General features: G+C 37.4%; 1 protein-coding gene across 4 annotated transcripts in view; it reads right to left on the bottom strand.

Annotated features, from left to right (window-relative positions):
* The window catches only part of gro (TLE family member transcriptional corepressor groucho), a 676,251-nt gene that overhangs the window by 149,473 nt on the left and 505,426 nt on the right, over positions 1-21,352 (bottom strand). For all 4 annotated transcript variants that reach the window (XM_069841169.1, XM_069841170.1, XM_069841171.1 and 1 more), the window contains exon 5: positions 6,824-6,886. In XM_069841169.1, the coding sequence (XP_069697270.1) occupies positions 6,824-6,886 (63 nt within the window). The remainder of the gene's footprint in view (positions 1-6,823; positions 6,887-21,352) is intronic.

Below are 21,352 nucleotides of genomic sequence, written 5' to 3'. Positions count from 1 at the left end.
CTAAAAATCGGAAAAAAAAAAAAAAACAAAAAAAAAATGTAGATAACGAGTTTTGTGAAAACGCCCCTCAATTGCAATATTGAATGAGGCGGTTTTCGATAAAATGCCCAGACACTCAACCCTGTATTTAGAAAAGAATATTTTTATATACTCAAAATGTTTTAGCGACTGTTATTCTGCGAATTATGATGTTATGCAGAAAATGTTAAAATGAAAAGCTATAGTTTCTCTTTAATATCATCTGAAAGAGCATATTTCCTATGCAACATTTCAAGTTGTTCGATACTAAGCACTATGGTTACTCATTCATTCATAGTGTTCTGCCCAATGGCAAACCAGAATTCTGCAATCTTTCCTATGAATGAATGAATAACCATAGTGCTTAGTATCGAACAACTTGAAGTGTTGGTTGGGAAATATGCTCTTTCAGATGATATTAAGGAGCATAACTTCCTCATGCCACTGTGAAAATCGGTTGATAAATTAAGAAATGGAAAGTCTGATAGTAGATGAGATAAAGGTACTAACCCAAAATATTGACCCAGCATTATGAATCTGCATCAGAAATTCCAATTTATTAGTATAGGAATATAACATTTATTATCACAAAGTAAGACAAACTTTATCTCTATATTTTAATAATTTTGTAAAAGCCATTGATTTTCTAAACAAAAAATGAAGAAAATGCTATCAAACTTCAAAGAAAAGGTATAGAGCAATCCGAGTTCGAACTGGGTCTGCGACGTGGAAGATCTCTACACAATATAAGTATATTTACGTGTATGTCAGTGTATTTCGTAATTCGAATACATGCCATTTTGCAACAATATTCCTTAAAATGCGAGCCATCTAATTTTGACGTAGAGCGAATCTGATGAACTGTCTGCAGCAGTCCACCCTGAAAAAAGTGGATATAAATCTATAACAGTAGCAGGGAGGGACGGATCGATACCTCGGTGCACGTGGCCAAAAGCATTTAAAACGTCACTCGTTCCAAATGGAGATTAAACAATTCAACACGAATGAATCGAATATGATTCGACGGTTGGAGCCCCCGGGGGGAAGGGGGCGCAGCACTCCAAGTAAGAGTACACGATGGCGAACATGCTCCACTGAGAACACGTTAAGCCAGGGCTGCATATGCAAGTCAAACAGACGGTTGTGGGTGAGAAAGGAAAAGCAAAAGAATGGTACGAAATAACATTCTCGAGAAAGAAAAAAAAAAGGTAAACAGGAAATAAAGGAAGAAGTAAAATAAAAGTTAAAATGCAAAGAAAAAATAAGAAAAACGACAAAGAAATCAGCAGAGCAAAAGGGACACGTAAGAAATAAGAAAAGAGAAGAGAAAATAATGAAATAAGAAAACGAAACGAAATAAGAGAAGGAAAAAGTAAAATAACTGAAATGAAATAAAAAAAGATAAATAAATGGCGAAAGAAACGAATTCAAGACAAGCAGAAAATAATAAGAGAAAGAAAAGAAGAGAGAACGAAAGGAAAATGAAGAAGTGGAAGAGAAACAAAACTAAAAGAATGAAAAAGGAATAATTAAAAACCTCCACTACTTTGAAAAGTGTAATGATACGATTACAAGCATCAGATCACTGAACATGGAATTATAAGCATAAATTACGTCGGAAAACAATTTTTTATTCTATTTGCCTCACAATTAACAAATTCGATCATGACATTTTCACCGAATTTATGAATTCAGCATTCTCGATCACACATAGGCCTAATGAGTTTGCAAAAGATAGGCTATCTGTTTCCCCGTTTGGCCTGTCTGAGACCAAGTCTTCATCCCAGGCCTAACTACATACATTCACAATTTCATTACTATGGAATATTTTTAAATCTCCATGAAGTATATAGCAAGCTCGCAAGTAGTAGGTCTAGTGGATATTGTGAATAAACAGTAATAAAGAAAATCAATCAAAATCGAGTCCAAGTAATTTAATAACACTTATTTCATGTTGAATCTTTCGTACACTACTTTTAACACTTGAATATAAATAATTGATTAAATGGCCCCATACAACACAAACATGCTGCATTCAGGACAATGGTAAACAGATTACTCAACATACCCATGAGCCAACAACACTACAATGAAGAAGTGAACACAATCAAATACAGAGCACAAGAAAATGGTTACAACCCAAACATAATAGACAACATCATAAGGAAGACAAAATAAAAACCCAACAAACACAAAAACACACAAAACACAACACAAACACAAGAACACAAGAAATACATCACACTAACATACGAAAACAAAAACACACACAAGATCGCATCCTCATTCAGAAAACAGAAATACAACATAGCATACAGAACAGAAAACACACTGCAAATACATCTCAACACACAAACAAATAAATACAACCACACAGGCGTATACAAACTCACATGCAATAGTTGCGACAGTTTCTACATTGGACAGACAGGCAGATCATTCCAAACTCGATACAAAGAACATATTAAAGCAATAACCAGAGGAAACAATACATCTACATATGCCGAACACATAACTAATGCCAACCACACATACAATAACATAAATACAGACATGGAAATCCTACACATATAACCCAAAAACGAAAACTCAACACATTAAAACAATATGAAATATACAGACACACTAAATACATCCTAATCAAATACTCAACACACAGATCAATTTCAGAACACACACACTATTTGACACAACTCTTCATCACACGAATGCACCCACACAACAGAGTTGAGATAGCGCCGACATCTATTAGGCTCTGAGAATGGTGTCAAGTAGCTTACATTTAATTAACACGAGTAAGATCGCCATTTAATCAATTATTTAACCTTATTTTATCATATTAGGCACAGATCTAAATAACGCCATATAGGACACATGTTCCGAAATTTTGCATTTCAATTGTAATTTAAATCAAGTTAAAATATTGGAAAAACTGGAAACTTTTTCATTACTGCTTAAGACGAAATGTATAGTATGCATAGCCTCCACTTGAAGTGAAGTATACAAACACATAATATTTGAATAAGTAACTAACAATAAGATACACGTACAAACATGTAGGCTAGGTATGTATACTCGAAAATCAATGGTTATCCTTACAATGTTTGTATTAGTTACGTAGGCGACTTAAAAGTTATACAACATAGCCAGCACAAAACATTACTTTTATTAAGTATGGCTGTGATAACGTCTTCATTTGAAGAACATTTCTTCCCTCCCAAGTGAGTTTCGAGCTTTAGGAAATGAAAGAAGTCTGAGGGTACGAATTCTGGTAAGTAGAGGGACCACTGCCTACTGGATCGCATCCTGTAGCTGCGTAAACTGGCTCCTCAAACAAAGTTATTTTGCCGCTAGATGGCAGGCAGTGCCCACCACTACTAACATTATCAGTATATCCAAAGTCACTACCTGCCACCTATACCTGTTTTTTGAAAGATGGAACATGACAGTTAAGCGGCTGAGCTCTGAACTACAGTGCTATGTTGCCAATATGGTCTACCACGCTGCCAGCTAAAGGAAGCTACCAATGACGTTATGATGGCTGACGTTAAAACTTTAATTGGCAATTGACGCAAATGAAATGAGTAAAATAAGTCCTTCAATAACTGCCTATTTTAACCTGAGCCATTTGGTAGTAGTGCAAGAAATTACATTAGGTAATTACACAATACATATGACTAGCGCTTTCGCCAATTAAATGGCATCTTCAGGTCTAATTAGCATATGGTAATGCTTTAAGCATAAAGACTTAGGTAAAACGCAACATAATAAAATATGATAAAATACATGATGTGAGATAAAAATTGACGCAAAGGTAAGAAAACAATACAAAAATCGACAGAGAATCAAAGACGAAACGTACCAATGCTAACATTGTTTTTTTTTTAATAATAACAATAATAAATATCACCAAGATCGCTATTAAGTACTCGTCACGTGGGAACGGTAAGTTTGGTAACTCAACCGTTGTTACCATAGCAACAGGCCTACCACGCTATGTGACATTCAATTGTTTTTCCGATCGCAACGCTCCAGTCATGTCCCATCTTTGAAAAAAAAAAAACAGGCATAGCGTTTACACGTGCATAAGCGTTGATTGGGAGGCGGTGTAAACAGTCATACGTTGTCATCCGGCAGGCAGTGAGAAGGGCGGGTGCGGCACCAATTCGAACCGTAGTTCCTGTAGTTTAGCAACTGTTAATGCATTCTCGTGCTGAAACAACACCTTCTTCTTGGCCATACCCGGCTTCTTCTCGCAAATTTTCCCTTTCAGTTGTTGCGGGCATTTGCATAATGTTCTCCAGTTACTGTTCTCCAATTTGCTACACAGTCAATCATGATTATTCCCTTTTAATCCCAGAACACGGATGCCATGACTTTCCCAGCCATTTGAACAGCTTTTGGAGGAGGAGAATCACTGTGCTTCAATTCTTTCACCTGCTGTTTTGTCTCTGGTATGTAGTAGTGGATCCAAGTTTCATCAATGGTCACAAACCGCCCTAAGAAATCGGGCGTATTTTTTTTTTCGAATCGAGCCAGACAATCCCTCGAAATTTGACATCGAACGTGCTTTTGTCCCAGTGATAACAAACGCGGAACCCACCTTGCGGATACCTTGAAAATGCCCAGGATACTAAGATGTGGCGCACCCGTTCAGTTGAGATCGCATAACCTCGCTGATTTCCCGCACTTTCAGTCGACGGTCATTCACTATCATATCATGGATTTTTTATACGATTTCTACACTTGGATACTGGACGTCCACTGCGAGGGTCACCTTCCATACTCTCTCGAGTCTCAACCATATTTAAATATTGCCGCCTTTTTTTTTCATTCGAAAACGCTGGAGGGGATTCCCTCAGTGTAGCATCCAAGTCTGCTTTAATTTTGTTGTACTCATTAACTTTTTTTAAAGCAATATTTTAATGATAACACGAAACGCAATATTTTCCATTTCTGCCAATTTGTTTGATGCACTAACTTCAAAATTAAATTATGTACCTTGATTTATCGCGCTTGAAGTTTGTATAGTTCAAATGATTAATTGTTTATGATTATAAATTGAATTAATCTACTTGATATTAATTGTCCAAATTTGTATAGCTTAATGAAAGTATGCTTGTAAATTGAATTAATCTGCTTACTTTGTATTGTATATGACACTCGGGAGGAAATTAAACGCAGAATAAATATGGGAAATGCCTGTTATTATTCAGTTGAGAAGCTTTTGTCATCTAGTCTGCTGTCAAAAAATCTGAAAGTTAGAATTTATAAAACAGTTATATTACCGGTTGTTCTGTACGGTTGTGAAACTTGGAATCTCACTTTGAGAGAGGAACAGAGTTTGAGGGTTTTTGAGAATAAGATTCTTAGGAAAATATTTGGGGCTAAGAGGGATGAAGTTACAGGAGAATGGAGAAAGTTTCACAACGCAGAACTGCACGCATTGTATTCTTCACCTGACATAATTAGGAACATTAAATCCAGACGTTTGAGATGGGCAGGGCATGTAGCACGTATGGGCGAATTCAGAAATGCATATAGAGTGTTAGTTGGGAGGCCAGAGGGGAAAATACCTTTGGGGAGGCCGAGACGTAGATGGGAAGATAATATTAAAAGGGATTTGAGGGAGGTGGGATATGATGGTAGAGACTGGATTAATCTTGCTCAGGATAGGGACCAATGGCGGGCTTATGTGAGGGCGGCAATGAACCTCCGGGTTCCTTAAAACCCAGTAAGTAAGTAAGTAAGTAAGTAAGTAAGTAAGTAAGTAAGTAAGTAAGTAAGTAACTTTGTATTGTATATGTTTGTATAGTTTCGGCTTATGATGCTTTAAATTGAATAGTAATTTGTATAGCTCTATTCATAAATTGTTTGTGTTTGTAATTTGAAGTAGTTTGCATGATATGTATGATCAATTTCTGTATATCACAACTGATTGAATTGTTTATGCCTTAAACTTAATTAACTTACTTGTTTTGTATTATACGTATAGCTCAATTGATGAATGATCGTTTGCGTTTGTAAATTTAATAATCTGATTGGCTATGTATTGTATACTTTTAGTAGAGCCATCGATGTAGCTCAGCCGGCAGACTCGCTGGGCTGCTGATCCGGAGCTGCGTTCGGGCTTGTGTTGGATCCCCCTTTGGTCTCATTGAATGGTTTCTTCCGAGGTTTTCCCCAGCCGTGGGACTGAAGCCGGATGGTCTATGGCGAGTCCTCGGCATCACTTCATTTCACCCCTTTTATCTGATTACCGGGTTGGGTTTTTTTCGAGGTTTTCCCTAACCAAAAGGCTAATGCCGGATAATCTTTTGGCGAATCCTCGGACCTCACCTCATCTCACTACATCTCGTCAAAATATTGTAAAAAAAATTGCAGAAAATTGTAAAAATTACTAAATTGTAAAACTGTAAAAATTGTAAAATATTGTAAAAATTTGTAAAAATTGTAACTGTAATATTGTAAAATTTTGACTTGTTCCACATCTGAAAGCTTCATTGCTCATGTAAGCTCTATGGAATATAATAAATGAATGAATGAATGAATGAATGAATGAATGAATGAATGAATGAATGTAAAATGTCGGCTAGCAATGTCGGCATTATCGACATGTTTTGAATGTCATCTTTGTCAGGCCACGAGCTTCTCAAGGTCAGGTCGTATCGCATCATTTTGTTTTTTAGTGAAACTATTGTCCCGGTGAATTTGTTTCACTGCATTGCACAATGAGAAAAATGGAGATACTAATAAATGTGAGATAATGAAAAATGAAGTCTTTCTGATTTAAGGCATCACTCACCTCTTGGGCTAGGAACGGCAGCACCTGAGCGATGATGGCATTCAGTCTTTTAGCGATCTCCGTCTGAAAAAAGCAAGAAACAAAACATTTAAAATACATACAAGAGAAAATTAAGACTGCAAAACATTCCTCTCTGAATTATTATCATTACTGCAAGCATGTTTGGTGAATATAACGATACAAAAAGTCGAGCCTCTTTTATCACCACACGACTCGAAAGAGTTGCAGGCAGTGAACACGTTCCAACTGATAATTCCAATTTACTGGTCGGCCAGTTGTGACAGACTCAATAACTACACTCTTCGTCTGATAAAAGCAAATTTAGCCTTCGAAATATCGTGCGACAGTCGACGCCTCATTTCTCAGGGTGTCGATTGCATCAGCGTCCAAGCGCCTAGTAACTTCCCCTCCTCGTCTCCTGGAGAAGAGAAATCCAACAGTTGAAACTCATATTTTTCAGCCGTGTTTACAATAACGGACAGTCTCCCGTCGAATTGAGTACCGTACCCACTCTTTCCCGGGTGTAAAAGATGGTCGGAGCGTAGTACCGACCACGACACCTCATTCTAGTGCCGAGATGAAAGCATGGAACTCCACCTTCGTGCGCCATTGCGTCTTCACGGCTTCTAAAGAGGATATCATTACCTTTTTAGAGCAATAAGAAAATAAGATACCGTATAACATTTCGTATTGGAATATAGCAATGGAAATAAACATTGTTGTTGTTCAGTCAACTTTCCGAAGACAAGTCTGAACTTCACAAGTGATACCAACAAGGCAAAACTTATGAGGCAACTAGGCCAGGAGATAATGAGGTAGGGTGGCCAATTACTTTCCTCCTCTATTACATACATCGCCAATTAGCTACATATTACACTAATCAGACTACAGATGCATACAAACAAATATTGTTCTTCGTCTGACACATATCGTCAAGTGAGGTGTACTGGCTGATAATTTGTTTATACAGGGTGATTCACGAGGAAGGGTAAAAAATTTAGAATGTGAATTCTGAAGTCATTCTGAATCAAAAAGTTCATATAAATATAGGCCCGTTTTCGAACGGTTATGGAGATGTGGCTCTTTGATTTCACAAAAACTTATAGGATTCCATTTTACTAACTCGCATTTAGAGACAGATAACGGACAAATTTAAAGTTTATATTCACGTATGCATACATACCTAATATTCTAGATGTTTTCGCACATTTTCAAAGGTACCTCCTCCTGCTTCAATGCACTGTAGCGCTCGGGCGTGAATCGCGCTCATTGCTTAGGGAGAGTAGCGCGGGGCTGTCTTTATGCAGCATCCAAAATACGGTCGATTAGCGCCTCTTTCGTTTTCACCTTCCTTTGCTATACCAAGTCTTTCATCCAACCCCATAGACAGTAAATACTCTTCGATATGGTACCCTTCTGTTCGGAAAGCGTCGTTCATATTCAGCGACGGCATTGCAAGGAACTTCCATCGCACAAACCATAAACATACACAATATCGGCATATTCTGCAGTCGAAAATTTATAAGGAATCTTGAAAAACAACTTAATACTTCCGATAACTGTATCTGTATACCTACAGTACTGTAGGTAGCTGACTAAACTGTGAACTGATAAGTGATAGCGTATTTGTTGTGACATTTGTAATGCCCCACCACCCGGTTTGTTTCTCTTCCCTTATCTACATCGCTCACAATGCAGATTCCAATGTTACGTCATTCAATCCGATCGGTGACCTTGTCTCATGTCAGCAGCATATGGTAACGTTTGATTCACATTGGGGCCAGACGTTTTACCAAAAAAAAATGCATCTAGCTCTGCCATCGTTCGAAAACGGACCTATGTTCATATGAACTTTTTCACTCAAAATGGCCTAAGATATCGTATCCTAAATTTCCGACCTTTCCTCGTGAATCAACCTGTACAGTAATAATAATAATAATAATAATAATAATAATAATAATAATAATAATAATAATAATAATAATCCTGAGTGCGTCAGCCCATAAAGAGCCAAGGCCGAAAATAAGGCCATGGACTTCACGCCTAGATACCTCAGCAGACGTGAACGATCATCCAACCAGTACGGGGTATCGTGTGGTTAACAGGATGATCCCCCAGCTGTTAGAGCTGGTTCATGGAACCTCATTCCGTTGCCTATCCTAGCTACCCATTTCATCACGATTCTGGGCGTGCACCGGACCCATACACTGATCCATAATCATGAGCAAATTCCTTCCCTATGAAGACTCGAACCAGCACTCATTCTGTAACGCCAGGCCAGACATGACGCCTTAGACCATGAAGCTACGGCACGAGAGATTACTTCAAAATAGTGAAAATATAGGTAATAACTTTCTTAGTTACAGAATTAGTAATAGGCCAATTGAAGCCGCAAGTGCTAGCAAAATATTCTTTCTAGAATCGTGAATGTGGAAAGATAAGTATCCCACTCTTCATCAGTTGTTAACTGGTGGAATCCCATAATCACGATGTGCGTGGCAGCAGATCTGCTATGAAGTAAGAATCCGGGTGATGAATGGTGTGCAGATAAATACGGATGCGTTATGAGCTATAAACCAACTTATGTCACTAGAGCCATAAAACGTTTAATTATAAATAATAAAACACAGCGATTAATCACTTTTAATTGTGCAAAGCGCATTTTGCCAGAGTGGCGTTATCTGAGAGCAAACAATAGGTTACAGCAGTCAGCTGAACTAAGGTAAACGCACGTGAATTTCAGCCCATGCAGCCCGTAAATTTTTCGAGAGACTGTCCATTCTCTATAAATATGATGATACATTTTACGTTAAACATAGCATTAAGAAAATTATAAAAGAATCCAGAGCAACGGGTTTCAACCAACTGTCAGAAGAACGCATGCAGCCTTCAAAAATTATTTTTGTGGCCCTTTCAAATAACGCATAAGTTAATCATTGTTAACTGATTATTAGGATGTTCCTTAACGAAATGTGTTAATACAGAAATGTTAGCCTACGTGTACCTACCGGTTTGCAGCATGTGAAATAAGCCGTATGAGCTGGCATACAGTAACACTGTGGACCGAGTTTTCATAGAGCAGTGACGTCGTGCGCGGGCATCAAGCGCTAAGTTTGGAAAGAGGAAGGGTTGTGTATATGAATAAGCAGCTTGTTGGATTAAGAAAACAGTAGTGAACAAACTTCAAACGGAACGTTAAATTTTATGTCATTTTTATATGGCTTCTTTCTGTTTGATATTATCTATATTGTCTGTAAAACAAAAGTACTAATACCAATTTATTAATATTGCAGTTGTGTTTTAAACGTTAATAACATAATAAAGAGTTAAGAAGAAATATTTACATAAATTCCATAGTAGTACAACTATACTGTACTAAATGGATGAAATACATCAATCATAAAGAAAGTGATATCCCCCCCCCCAAAAAAAAGAGAGATTGAGTATGACATGATAGGTTGGAATTGATATTGATGGTACCTTTAGCCTAACTAATCAAAATAATATTACAGCACAAAGCAAAGTTACCTAGGTGCTGTATATGTTTTAAGTGTAACTAATATTCCATAACAAAACTCTTATCGCATTATGCTTTTAAGGTGATATTGGTGAGCAACTTCCTATCATCAGAATATTAAATTATTTTCTCGAAATGTGCTGAAGCTATAGAGCTGACATTTTTACAACACATGGGCACATATCTTTTGCTTATGATGTAACAGTAGTTGCTTTGTTAATTCATTTCCTTACAAACAATTTCCATGCGAATATTTTCAAAATTTTCAATACACTATCTTCAGCAATACGTATTTACAGTATATTAGATTTACGAAAACATTCTGTAAGACTACTCAATAAATAGGCCTATATCTGAAAATTTCACTTTTCTATAAAAGAAAGTTGAGAAAATATTTATTCTGAATAAAAAATTAAACTTGTGAAAAATGAGCATTAAAATTAAAACTTACATTCTTATAATGCACTTACTTCTCAGACAAATCTAAAAATTAACATGGATACAGTTTTAATAAGTTCTCTTCCCTTTATCTACTGAATCAGTGCTGGCCATCCCTGTATATAGCTCGACCAAGCGGCATATACTACCTCTTTCGTCTGTCTCTTTCCTTTCAGCTGTAAAGCGCTCAGGCTCTCCTGAGCTCTAAAGCGCGCGCTTGCTCCTATGGGCATCAATTGACATCACTGTCATAGAGTACTGTCAATTGCTAATAGCGAACATTTTAAACACAGGTGACTTATCTCCTGTTAAAATGAACGAAACTATTATCCCTTACAGCGATAGAGTAAAAAATCTAGGAATTTATATGGACAAAAACTTAAGTTGGAATACTCAAATCACACACACATGTAAAATAATTTTTATGAAAATTCACGCACTAAAAAGAATTCGAAATTTCCTTCCGTTGCGTCTCAAGAAGAATTTAGTGCAGTCGCTCTTGATGCCTCATTTTGATTACTGAGACACTCTCTACACTGACCTTAACATGAGACTGACAGACAGACTACAGCGTGTTCATAATGCATGTGTTCGATTTATTTGGAACGTCCGTAGATCTGACCGTATCACACCTTCACTAAATATGCTGTCCTGGGTCCGTCTCAAAGGGCGAAGAACTATTCACTCTCTCACTTTACTCCTCAATATTCTTCAAACCTCTAACCCTAGCTACTTAGCTTCTCGTTTTCAACATTTGTCCTCATATCACGAAATAGATACTCGCTCACAACACCATATCACACTCTCCATTCCTAAACATAGAACATCCTTCTACTCTTCATCTTTCACGGTCTCTGCAGCTCATCTCTGGAACTCTCTACCACAACATGTCAGAGACTGTCGAACATTGTCTAGTTTCAAAAATAAATTAAAATTGCACTTTTTCAATTCAGACTCCTTTCATTTACAGCTAAGCCCTTTTCTCTGCGATAGTTTTGTAAAAATATAGGCTATATATTTCTTTCCTTCCTTTCCCCGTTTTGTTCTCTTTATCAGCCGATGAATTTATTATCATAGCCTTTTTATTGTGAATTTTATTTAATATTTGTATTTCCTTTCTTTATTATTATTATTTTATTACATTCCATTTTGTTACATTCTACGTTACGTTTTCCATATTAACCATTTCTACTACATGAGTTGCTTTTACTATATTCCAATGTATTTTACTTTCTTTTTTCTATTATTCTATTATTTTCATGTTGTTTAGTGTCGATTTTATTATGCTATTATTATTATTATTATTATTATTTGTAATATGTCAGTATTCTGTTCTTTAACTTTTTGTTACATTTTAACTGCTTGTATACTTTGTGACCTGGTAGAGTGTAAGAGAAGGCCCTATTGCCTTAACTCTGCCAGTATAAATAAAGAATTATATACATAAAAAAAAGTCTGGAAGGAGGAAATGAGTCTCATCACTCACGGAAATATTTTCTATGGGTTTGGGTTCACATTTGTACACAGAAAGCGTGTCGGTTCCCATGGTCACCATCATTAACGCACTATCTCAATCTTGTATGAGTGGTAGGAGATACTTGTGTAAAATTCTCCGTACGCAATGCTAAGTGACCCCGCATGCTGTGCACTGAACGGCTAAGATTTCTTTGAATAGCTCCTTCCATTTTGGCAACATTTTCTGGTGTAAGCACACGTTTCAGACTACCAATACTTTTCATTCACGTGGAGCAAAGTGATAGGCTTTTGATGATAGACTATGGATAGAAGACACCGAATCATTACGTGGAATATAAAAATGATTCCGAAATGCAAGCTGTGCGGAAAAGTAACTGTCGTTTTTATAATATTCTTTTACGGCGAAAGCCGATGCCGACCGCTACGACTCAATAAGAAATGGATGGTAAAGTGAGAGCTGCAAGATGGTGGTTTCTGTTTACCCTTATATTAAAAACTGCCTACATTACGGGTAAATGTTGCAAAATCGTCCAATCCACAGCCGCGCCTTGTACATAATTGTCTGATAAATAGCGGTGTGATTTTATAGTGACTATTACACTCTTACTACGTCATACTACTTTTGACCAATGAAACGGTACGAAAGGACGTATTTCAACCAATCATGGCTGCTTATCGCACAATTTTATCGCGTCCCTAGCATTTGTTTAATTTTATCGCGTCCCTAGCATTTGTTTAATTTTATCGCGCCCCTAGCATTTGTTTCTTTGTTTGCCAACATTTGAAACTGCGCTGATCTGGACGTAAAATATATATAAAATTACAAACCACTCCAGTCGATGCACAGCAGTTTCAAATATTACTCGCATTGGCATTCAAGAATAAGAATTAATAAAAATTACTGATCATACCTATGCATCTTCTGAAATCCGATTTACAAATAAATGAAGAGCCCATTCGGAAATCCTGAATAAGTTGAATACACCATGTAGGCCTAAATCAACGAGTTCCACTTCTATTACGCACAAGTCCAATATAACATCAATTGAACCACCAACCACATACACATTTGAAAATTGTACATTCAATAATTATCCCTTTTAAAATTATTCATGTTTATTTTTTATGTCATCGTCGTTAATTAAAACTTTTCTAACACTTGTGTATATTAGTTAGGTTATGTTATAGCTTCTGCTATATGATATTATGGATAGTCACGTATCAGAGATTGTTTAATATTAAGATTTATTGAAAATCATCTGTCAAGTGACGTTGATTACTGGGATTCGGATAATTGAAGTGGAATGTTGCATTTTAATAAAAAATGAAACTGAATCAACAAAGCCTTCTTGACTAGTAACATTGCCATCGTGTGTGTATAGATCGAGAACTTCTCGACGAGAAGGCATTGCTCACTACTGCCATCTAGCATGCATGTAGCGTAATATTTGTAATGTTGAGATGGTACAATAATACATTTGAAGACAGTTGTATTTTCGTAAGTCAATTAATATTTTATTGTATTGGAGTACTTCGTTACTTCTAATCTTTATATACTTTCTTCTAATCGTGTAATAGTCAATTAAATCCCACTCGAGTTTTGATTTTCTCTAGATAAATCAAAACGTCTATTGAGATTACTGTTGATTAAAATTGTTTGATTTCGGTGAGTATTCCGCAAAAAAATTTTTCTTGCGTATTTCTCAGCCTAAAGGAGCAGTATTACATTCCTCTCGGCAGCACCTGAGCGATGATGGCATTCAGTCTTTTAGCGTTCCCCGTCTGAAAAAAGCAAGAAACTTAAAACACCGATACTGCTTATGAGACGAACTAATATTTATCACCTACTCCGCTAACAGAAAAAATACAAAATATTTGTAGGCCTAATGAGTAATGGTGAAGGACCCTGGACAGCCGCGTCAAGCCTGTGTAGACAATTCCAACAGTCTATGAAAAAGGTTACGCAAATGCAGATCTTAAGCTTCTTTATGGAAGAAGTTTCATTCTTTACAGTTCGTTCTGCCAGCGAATTTACCTTCTCCCCCCCCCACCCCCATGCACACACGATGACGAATTTTTAAGGGGATTCGACTTAATGATCCTGGAGGATTTGCTTGTCAGGGAGGTTCAAGAAAAACCTCGGCACTCAATTGCAGGAATTCGTGAGAGTTTGGGGATTATGGGGTTGCGCTCCGTTCATCTCTTCCAAGAAAATCGCATAATCCCTATTTCGCGTTTAATCTATATTAGGGACTTCTTCGCAAGCAGCGTATTGACCGAACTCAAATTTCATTTCAAGTAAACTGACAGACAGTGACACCTCAGCAAAAGCCAATGTGGGCAGCTCTTCCACGCAATCGATCACGCGTCCGCCTTCAGCAGTATTGAAGCTATGAGTTCGGACTGCAGCAAAGGAACAAGAAACACAACAGGGTCTATAATGTTCTATGGTGGACTAGTGGCTAGAGCGCTGGACTTACAATCCTGTAGACCCGGGTTCGATCCCCGATTTATAATTTGTACTGAGTAAGCCTACGGTCCAGGTAACACAGAAGTTTTTTCCGGAAGCTCCGGTTCCCCTGTGGCATCCCATCAAATCTCCACAATCATCTCATCTTATCGCGGGTGTAGCGTGGACCAACATCGTATGGCGCATCCTGGGCAACGACTCTCTCCGCAAATTGGCTTCATATTGGTGAATGACGTAAGTGAAGTACCCGCTATTCTTCTATGAAGTATAATATACAGGGTGATTCAAGGGGAAAGGTAAAAAATTTAGGATACGATAACTTAGGCTATTTTGAGTGAAAAGGTTCATATGAAGATAGGTCCGTTTTCGAACGATGGCGGAGCTAGATGCATTTTTTTTTTTTGGTAAAACGTCTCGCCTCAATGTGAATCACACGTTACCATATATACTGCTGACGTGAGACAAGGTCACCGATCGCAATGAATGACGTAACATTGGAATCTGCATTGTGAGCGATGTAGATAAGAGAAACAAACCGGGTGGTGGGGCATTACAAATGTCCAATCGCCTGCTCTTGTCTGATGTAATGACACAGAACCAGCACATAACATAAATACCACTATCACTTAGTTTTCAGCAGTTCAGTCGGCTACCTACAGTACAGTAGTTATACAGGTACAGTTATCGGAAGTGTTAAGTTGTGTTTTTCAAGATGCTTTATAGATCTTCGACTACAGAATACGCCGATATTGTGTGTGTTTATGGTTTGTGTGATGGAAGTTCCTTGCGTGCCGTCGCTGAATACGAACGTCGCTTTTCGAACAGAAGGATACCATATCGAAAAGTACTTACTGTCTATGGGGTTGGATGAAAGACTTTGTATACCAAAGGAAGGGGGAAACGAGAGAGGCGCTAAACGATCGAATTTTGGATGCGGCATAAAGAACAGCCACATGCAACTCTCCCGAGCGATGAGCGTGACGCACGCCCGAGCGCAACAATGCATTGAAGCAGAAGGAGATATCTTTGAAAATGTGCGAAAACATCGACCCCGATGTCTAGAATATTAGGTATGTATGCATACGTGAATATAAATTTGAATTTGTCCGTTATCTGTCTCTAAATGCGAGTTAGTACAACAGAATCTCAGAAGATTTTGTGAAATCAAAGAGCCATATCTCCGTAACCTTTCGGAAACAGACCTATATTCATATGAACTTTTTGTCTCAGAATGACTTCAGAATTCACATCCTAAATTTTTTACCTTTCCTCGTGAATCACCCTGTATAAATACAAAAGCTTCCCTAAAAGTAAGGTAAAACGAGGGGGGGGGGAGGTTAAAAAAAAGATTGATTGATTCAGCATCAGCCAGGTTTTCGTAGGTTTCCTACAAAATTCTCTTGATACTTCGAAATTTTTATAAATTAAATCAGACGTAAAAAGTGCATAAAATCGATGTAAGGAATATGGAAAATACTTTTTCATTGTACGTATGATTTACACAGTACCGGCACAATTATTCAGTTCTTTTATGACGCAACCAATGTCAATCGCATGTACTTTATTTTCTTGTGCCATCGTTTAAAATGCACAAATGAAGTAATTTCACATGCACTCAAATGGAAAGATGAAGTGTGGTTTCTGTATCGAATACAAGACGCACTTATAATTCCAAGAAGTAAGATCATCCCGAAAGAGAGAGATCTCGGACTTCATTTATAAGCCGTACGTCTCAAGTAGCCTACATGTTAACTCCATCATAAAACATAACAGTGTACCCGTACGCAATACAAGCTTGAAAATATGTTAATATTTAAATCTGAAAAATTCAAAAACTCTTCATCTGATCACAATGAAACTTACAGGCCTATGCAAAAATGCTTATAGGAAGGGGATGAAGTGTACAAAATATGAAGTCTCTACGTTAAAAATTGCAGAAAATAGAAATTTCACTCATCATACCCCTTACTACATGATGGATCTCTCTTGAGAGATATGGATCTAGAAACACTAACGTTTGAATCAGTTGCGATATGCCTATGGAATTCAGAATGCCAGACACCCAAAGGTAAATCAGGCGGAAGATGAACAGGAGTAAGACCAAGTGCAAGATGGTTGGATGGGGTTGAGCGTGATTTAAGAAAAATCGGCATCAGAAGATGGAGGAAAGAAGCTGAGGATAAGAATGAATGACATCTGAAAGGGAATCAAGACATTACAAGAACTGTAGTGCTAAGGAGTGATTGGCTGGGATTACCTATAATTTGCCTTATAGGTCTATTTGGAGAAAAACGTCAGAAAAAACTCAATCAGGAGAATTTTAAGCTAAAGTAAGTACATGCGCAGATGGGAAAATTATAAACGCGAAAGTTAGTTTTAAAATATCAGTTACAGAAGCCTACGAAAAATTAGGCCTACTCATGAACACGTCAATAAACATCTCGTCTTATTAATGCAGGGACATCACTTTAATTTTACCAACATTTTTAACAGTAACTTGGCTATACTCGGAAACACTGTTACCCCCTTCCAATACAGAAGTTTTGTGTTACTAGTGCAATATGTAAACAAATCATTTTACTAGCTATAGGAGGAGAAGAAAGCAGTGTATCCATTTATGTTACAGGGAAATACATTATTACGATTTTCAGTTTGTTTATTACTTTTAAGCTATTTTATCAAAATACAGTAAAGTTGTAACAGTTTTTTTCACAAACTCAACTCTTCAGGCGGTTGTATTCATTATATAACGGCTACTTTATTCAGCATATTACCGTACTTTCGGTAACTCTAATCTTCACTTCAGTCATGCTACACACCGTACCTGTGCGAAATAAGCAGGGGAGAGCATTTACGGAGATCGCGAAAATCACGACATAATAGATATACAATAGATTTTTACTAATCTTTACGAATTAAGTGATTCTGATTAATAATAGGCTATGCGAATAAAACAATCATGACAAATCGCGAAATAGAGTTCTAATAGCGAAATATGAACACACTCACGAATTATTATTATTATTATTATTATTATTATTATTATTATTATTATTAGTAGTAGTAGTAGTAGTAGTAGTAGTAGTAGTAGTAGTAGTATTATAATCATTATTATTATTATTATTATTATTATTATTATTATTGCGTCGTTTTATAGCGAATTTCATATTCTGAGTTCTTTTTTCGGACTTTTTTTCATTGAAGTTGTTATATATCCAACTAGGCTACATTACATGCTATTCCAGGTGTTCTGATTACATTAGTGAACTCAAAAGACGGAGGATTCAACATTTCACTAATAATTTGAAAGCGTTAACTTGAGGGCTGCAAGTTTTTTTCGTTTCTAATGAATATACCGAACCTTTACCAGAAACTAACGAAGCTTTAATGTTAATTATTTGAAAAGTAATATTCATACTGAGTTAATACTCCAATTTCAAAATAACTGTATTTTCCAAAATTTCCATTAATATCCGCCAAGAGTACAAATCAATCTCCAACAATCTCCGCCGCACCAATTTAAAAAAAACACAAATGATAAAATTAATCTTCATAAATACATGCCCCTGGAAATAAGCTTCAACATATAGGCTCTTTCTTGTATAGAAAACGCAACCATTTTTCTGAAACACACTATACTCTGTACTGCTTACTTTACTGCTAGCAGACTTAGAATGCAACAGCGGCCATAAGTTTGTGTGGCAGACGGGAGCAAGGACATTAGGGGTGGGAGTTAAGTACATTCAGAAACGCAAGTACAATAAAAATGCGAGTAAAAATAAAGTGATGTCCCGGTATAAGCGGGGGGAAATAGAGCTTTACTCCGCTGCATATCTTACTTACTTAATTAGGCTACTTACTTACTTACTTACTTACTTACTTACTTACTTACTTACTGGTCTTTAAGGAACCCGGAGGTTCATTGCGCCCTCACATAAGCCCGCCATCGGTTCCTATCCTGTGCAAGATTAATCCAGTCTCTATCATCATACCCCACCTCCCTCAAATCCATTTTAATATTATCTTCCTATCTACGTCTCGGCCTCCCTAAAGGTCTTTTTCCCTCCGGCCTCCCAACTAACACTCTATATGCATTTCTGGATTCGCCCATACGTGCTACATGCCCTGCCCATCTCAAAGTCTGGATTTAATGTTCCTAATTATTTCAGGTGAAGAATACAATGCGTGCACCTCTGAGTGGTGTAACTTTCTCCATTCTCCTGTAACCTCATCCCTCTTAGCCCCAAATATTTTCCTAAGACTCTTATTCTCAAACAGCCTTAATCTCTGTTCCTCTCTCAAAGTGATAGCCCAAGTTTCACAACCATAAAGAACAACCGGTAATATAACTGTTTTATAAATTCTAACTTTCAGATTTTTTGACAGCAGACTGGATGATAAAAGCTTCTCAACCGAATAATAACACGCATTTCCCATATTTAGTCTGTGTTTAAATTCCTCCCAAGTGTCATTTATATTTGTTACTGTCGCTCCAAGATATTTGAATTTACTATGCCGCATATCTTTATGTAGAACTATGTGTGGATGCGAAAGTGTCGATCTCCTGTCGCAACCGAAAAATCTGTATCAACGGTAGCCCTTATATTCCCCTTCTCCGTCTTGTCTTCCCCATATTTTCTTTCTCTTTCCCTTGTCTTTGTATTCCCATCGTTTTCATTGTTTTTCCCTTGTTCTCCTTGTCTTTCCCTCATGTTTTCCTTTTCACCTTGTATTTCCCTTGTTCTCCTTTTCTTCCCTTTTCTCTCCGTACATTCCCGTCGCTCTCCTCGTTTCTCTTTGTTCTCCTTGTTCCCCTTAAGATTCCCCTTCTAGATAGAGGAGGTTAGTTACAAAAATTACGCATCCCGCCCATATCTAGTGAGGAGACAGACGTAGTTCTACGTCAGAATGGTAGAAATATAATTTGTTAACAACGAAATATTTCCAGTGTGCACTCGCCTTCTAATCCAAGAACTAGGCTATACTGCTGACATTCGATCTGTTTTCATGAGGTATCGAGCAGAAGACAACGCACGGATTGGAAGAATAACCGACATTATTACTGGGAGGGTAAAAGAGTGGGCGCTGAGAATACGGAGGAAGACGGAAAGGTTCATAATGGAGAATTTTAACAAAAAACGTTAATATATCACGACCAGAGGCGACGACGCGATAAAAACACTGAGCACTACACAGCGGTCACTCCACATAAATCCCCGTTGTCTCGCACAGGGAAACCGACTCACTTCTTCTTATCTGTAATCTGATTTCATATAACCTCTACAAATCAGCAATATTCTTCGTTGCAGAGTCAACCATACGGTTATTGCGACACGTCGGCTACAATGACAGTAACTAATGTAATAAATGTGATGAAAGATTACACTTTTAAATACCCACTGCGTTAATTATTGAAATTTTAAGAAGGTACTACACTTTTCTGACTAGTTTCGGCGTGATGTCCGCAATTTTCAAACTAGTGAGGTTTTGGCTCTGGTTCCCCTGTGACATCCCAACAAATCTCCATCATCATCTCATCTCATCGCGGGTGTAGTGTAGACCAGCCTCCTATGATGCACCCTGGGCAACGACTCTGTCGGTAAATTGGTCTACACAACTGGCTTCATAAGAGTGAATGTCGTAAGTGAAGTACCCGCCATTAGTAAAAAAAATATATTGACATACGCGCACGCGCACATACACACGAACAGCAATCGGTTGCGTTTTTCCAGAAGATTTCATAATAAAAGACGCAACACCATTCAACTGCAGAGACAAGAATAACAAACGTGCAGGGGCGAATACTAGTCACGAAAGTTAGGCTTGCTCTTTTATTCATAGGGGAAGATAGGAGGATATAATAATTCATAATTAATAAAAATAAATCAGACCCACATAAATAATTTATTTTATAATTATGAAATCATTATGAGTCATGGATCATATTCGCTTATCAGATGTAGAAGTTCGATATAATATAACAAACATGGCCAACAAAACAGTTTATTTAGTTTTTTTTCGACCCTGCCAACCAATGCATATTGTTGTATTGAGCTGCACTGAACAAGCGCACATATTCTCTATAATGTCTGTCTTCTCTTGAATAGTCCTTCGGGAAAATGGATTTAATAATAAGGTTTCAATGACACACAATTCCGAACTCATTGCAATTCTTCAAATTGATGTTTAAGAATTAATAATACATGCAGCAGCTAACATATGCATTCCGCTCATTACAATTACATTGTACTCGCAAATCATAGCACATTCCCGCTGCCAATACTGGTCTGTGTAACGTTAAATAGTCGTTGGTGTAGCTCTCGGATCAGAGCTTCAAACAACGCATAACAGAAGCATGTGCGCCTAGGACGGGCCAAGGAGGAAGGCACTTGCGCGCGCATCATATTGTCGCTATTTCTACGTCTTTCCTGTAGCTCCAAGAAACGAGCAAGCGTTGCGATATTTGCAGTGTGCAACCTTCGGATGGTATTACGCCTATACAGTATTCCAAAAATCAAAATAAATTTTAATGTACGTAACGCCATTTTGAGAAATACACATTCTACGAAAATATTGGGCTTGCGCAGCCCTGAGAAATCGCCCCTGCAAACGTGATTATAACGCTGGC

Source organism: Periplaneta americana, chromosome 12 (assembly GCF_040183065.1).
Source record: "Periplaneta americana isolate PAMFEO1 chromosome 12, P.americana_PAMFEO1_priV1, whole genome shotgun sequence".
In the NCBI taxonomy this organism is placed as follows: Eukaryota; Metazoa; Arthropoda; class Insecta; order Blattodea; family Blattidae; genus Periplaneta; species Periplaneta americana.
This window is presented reverse-complemented; position numbering and strand designations above follow the sequence as displayed.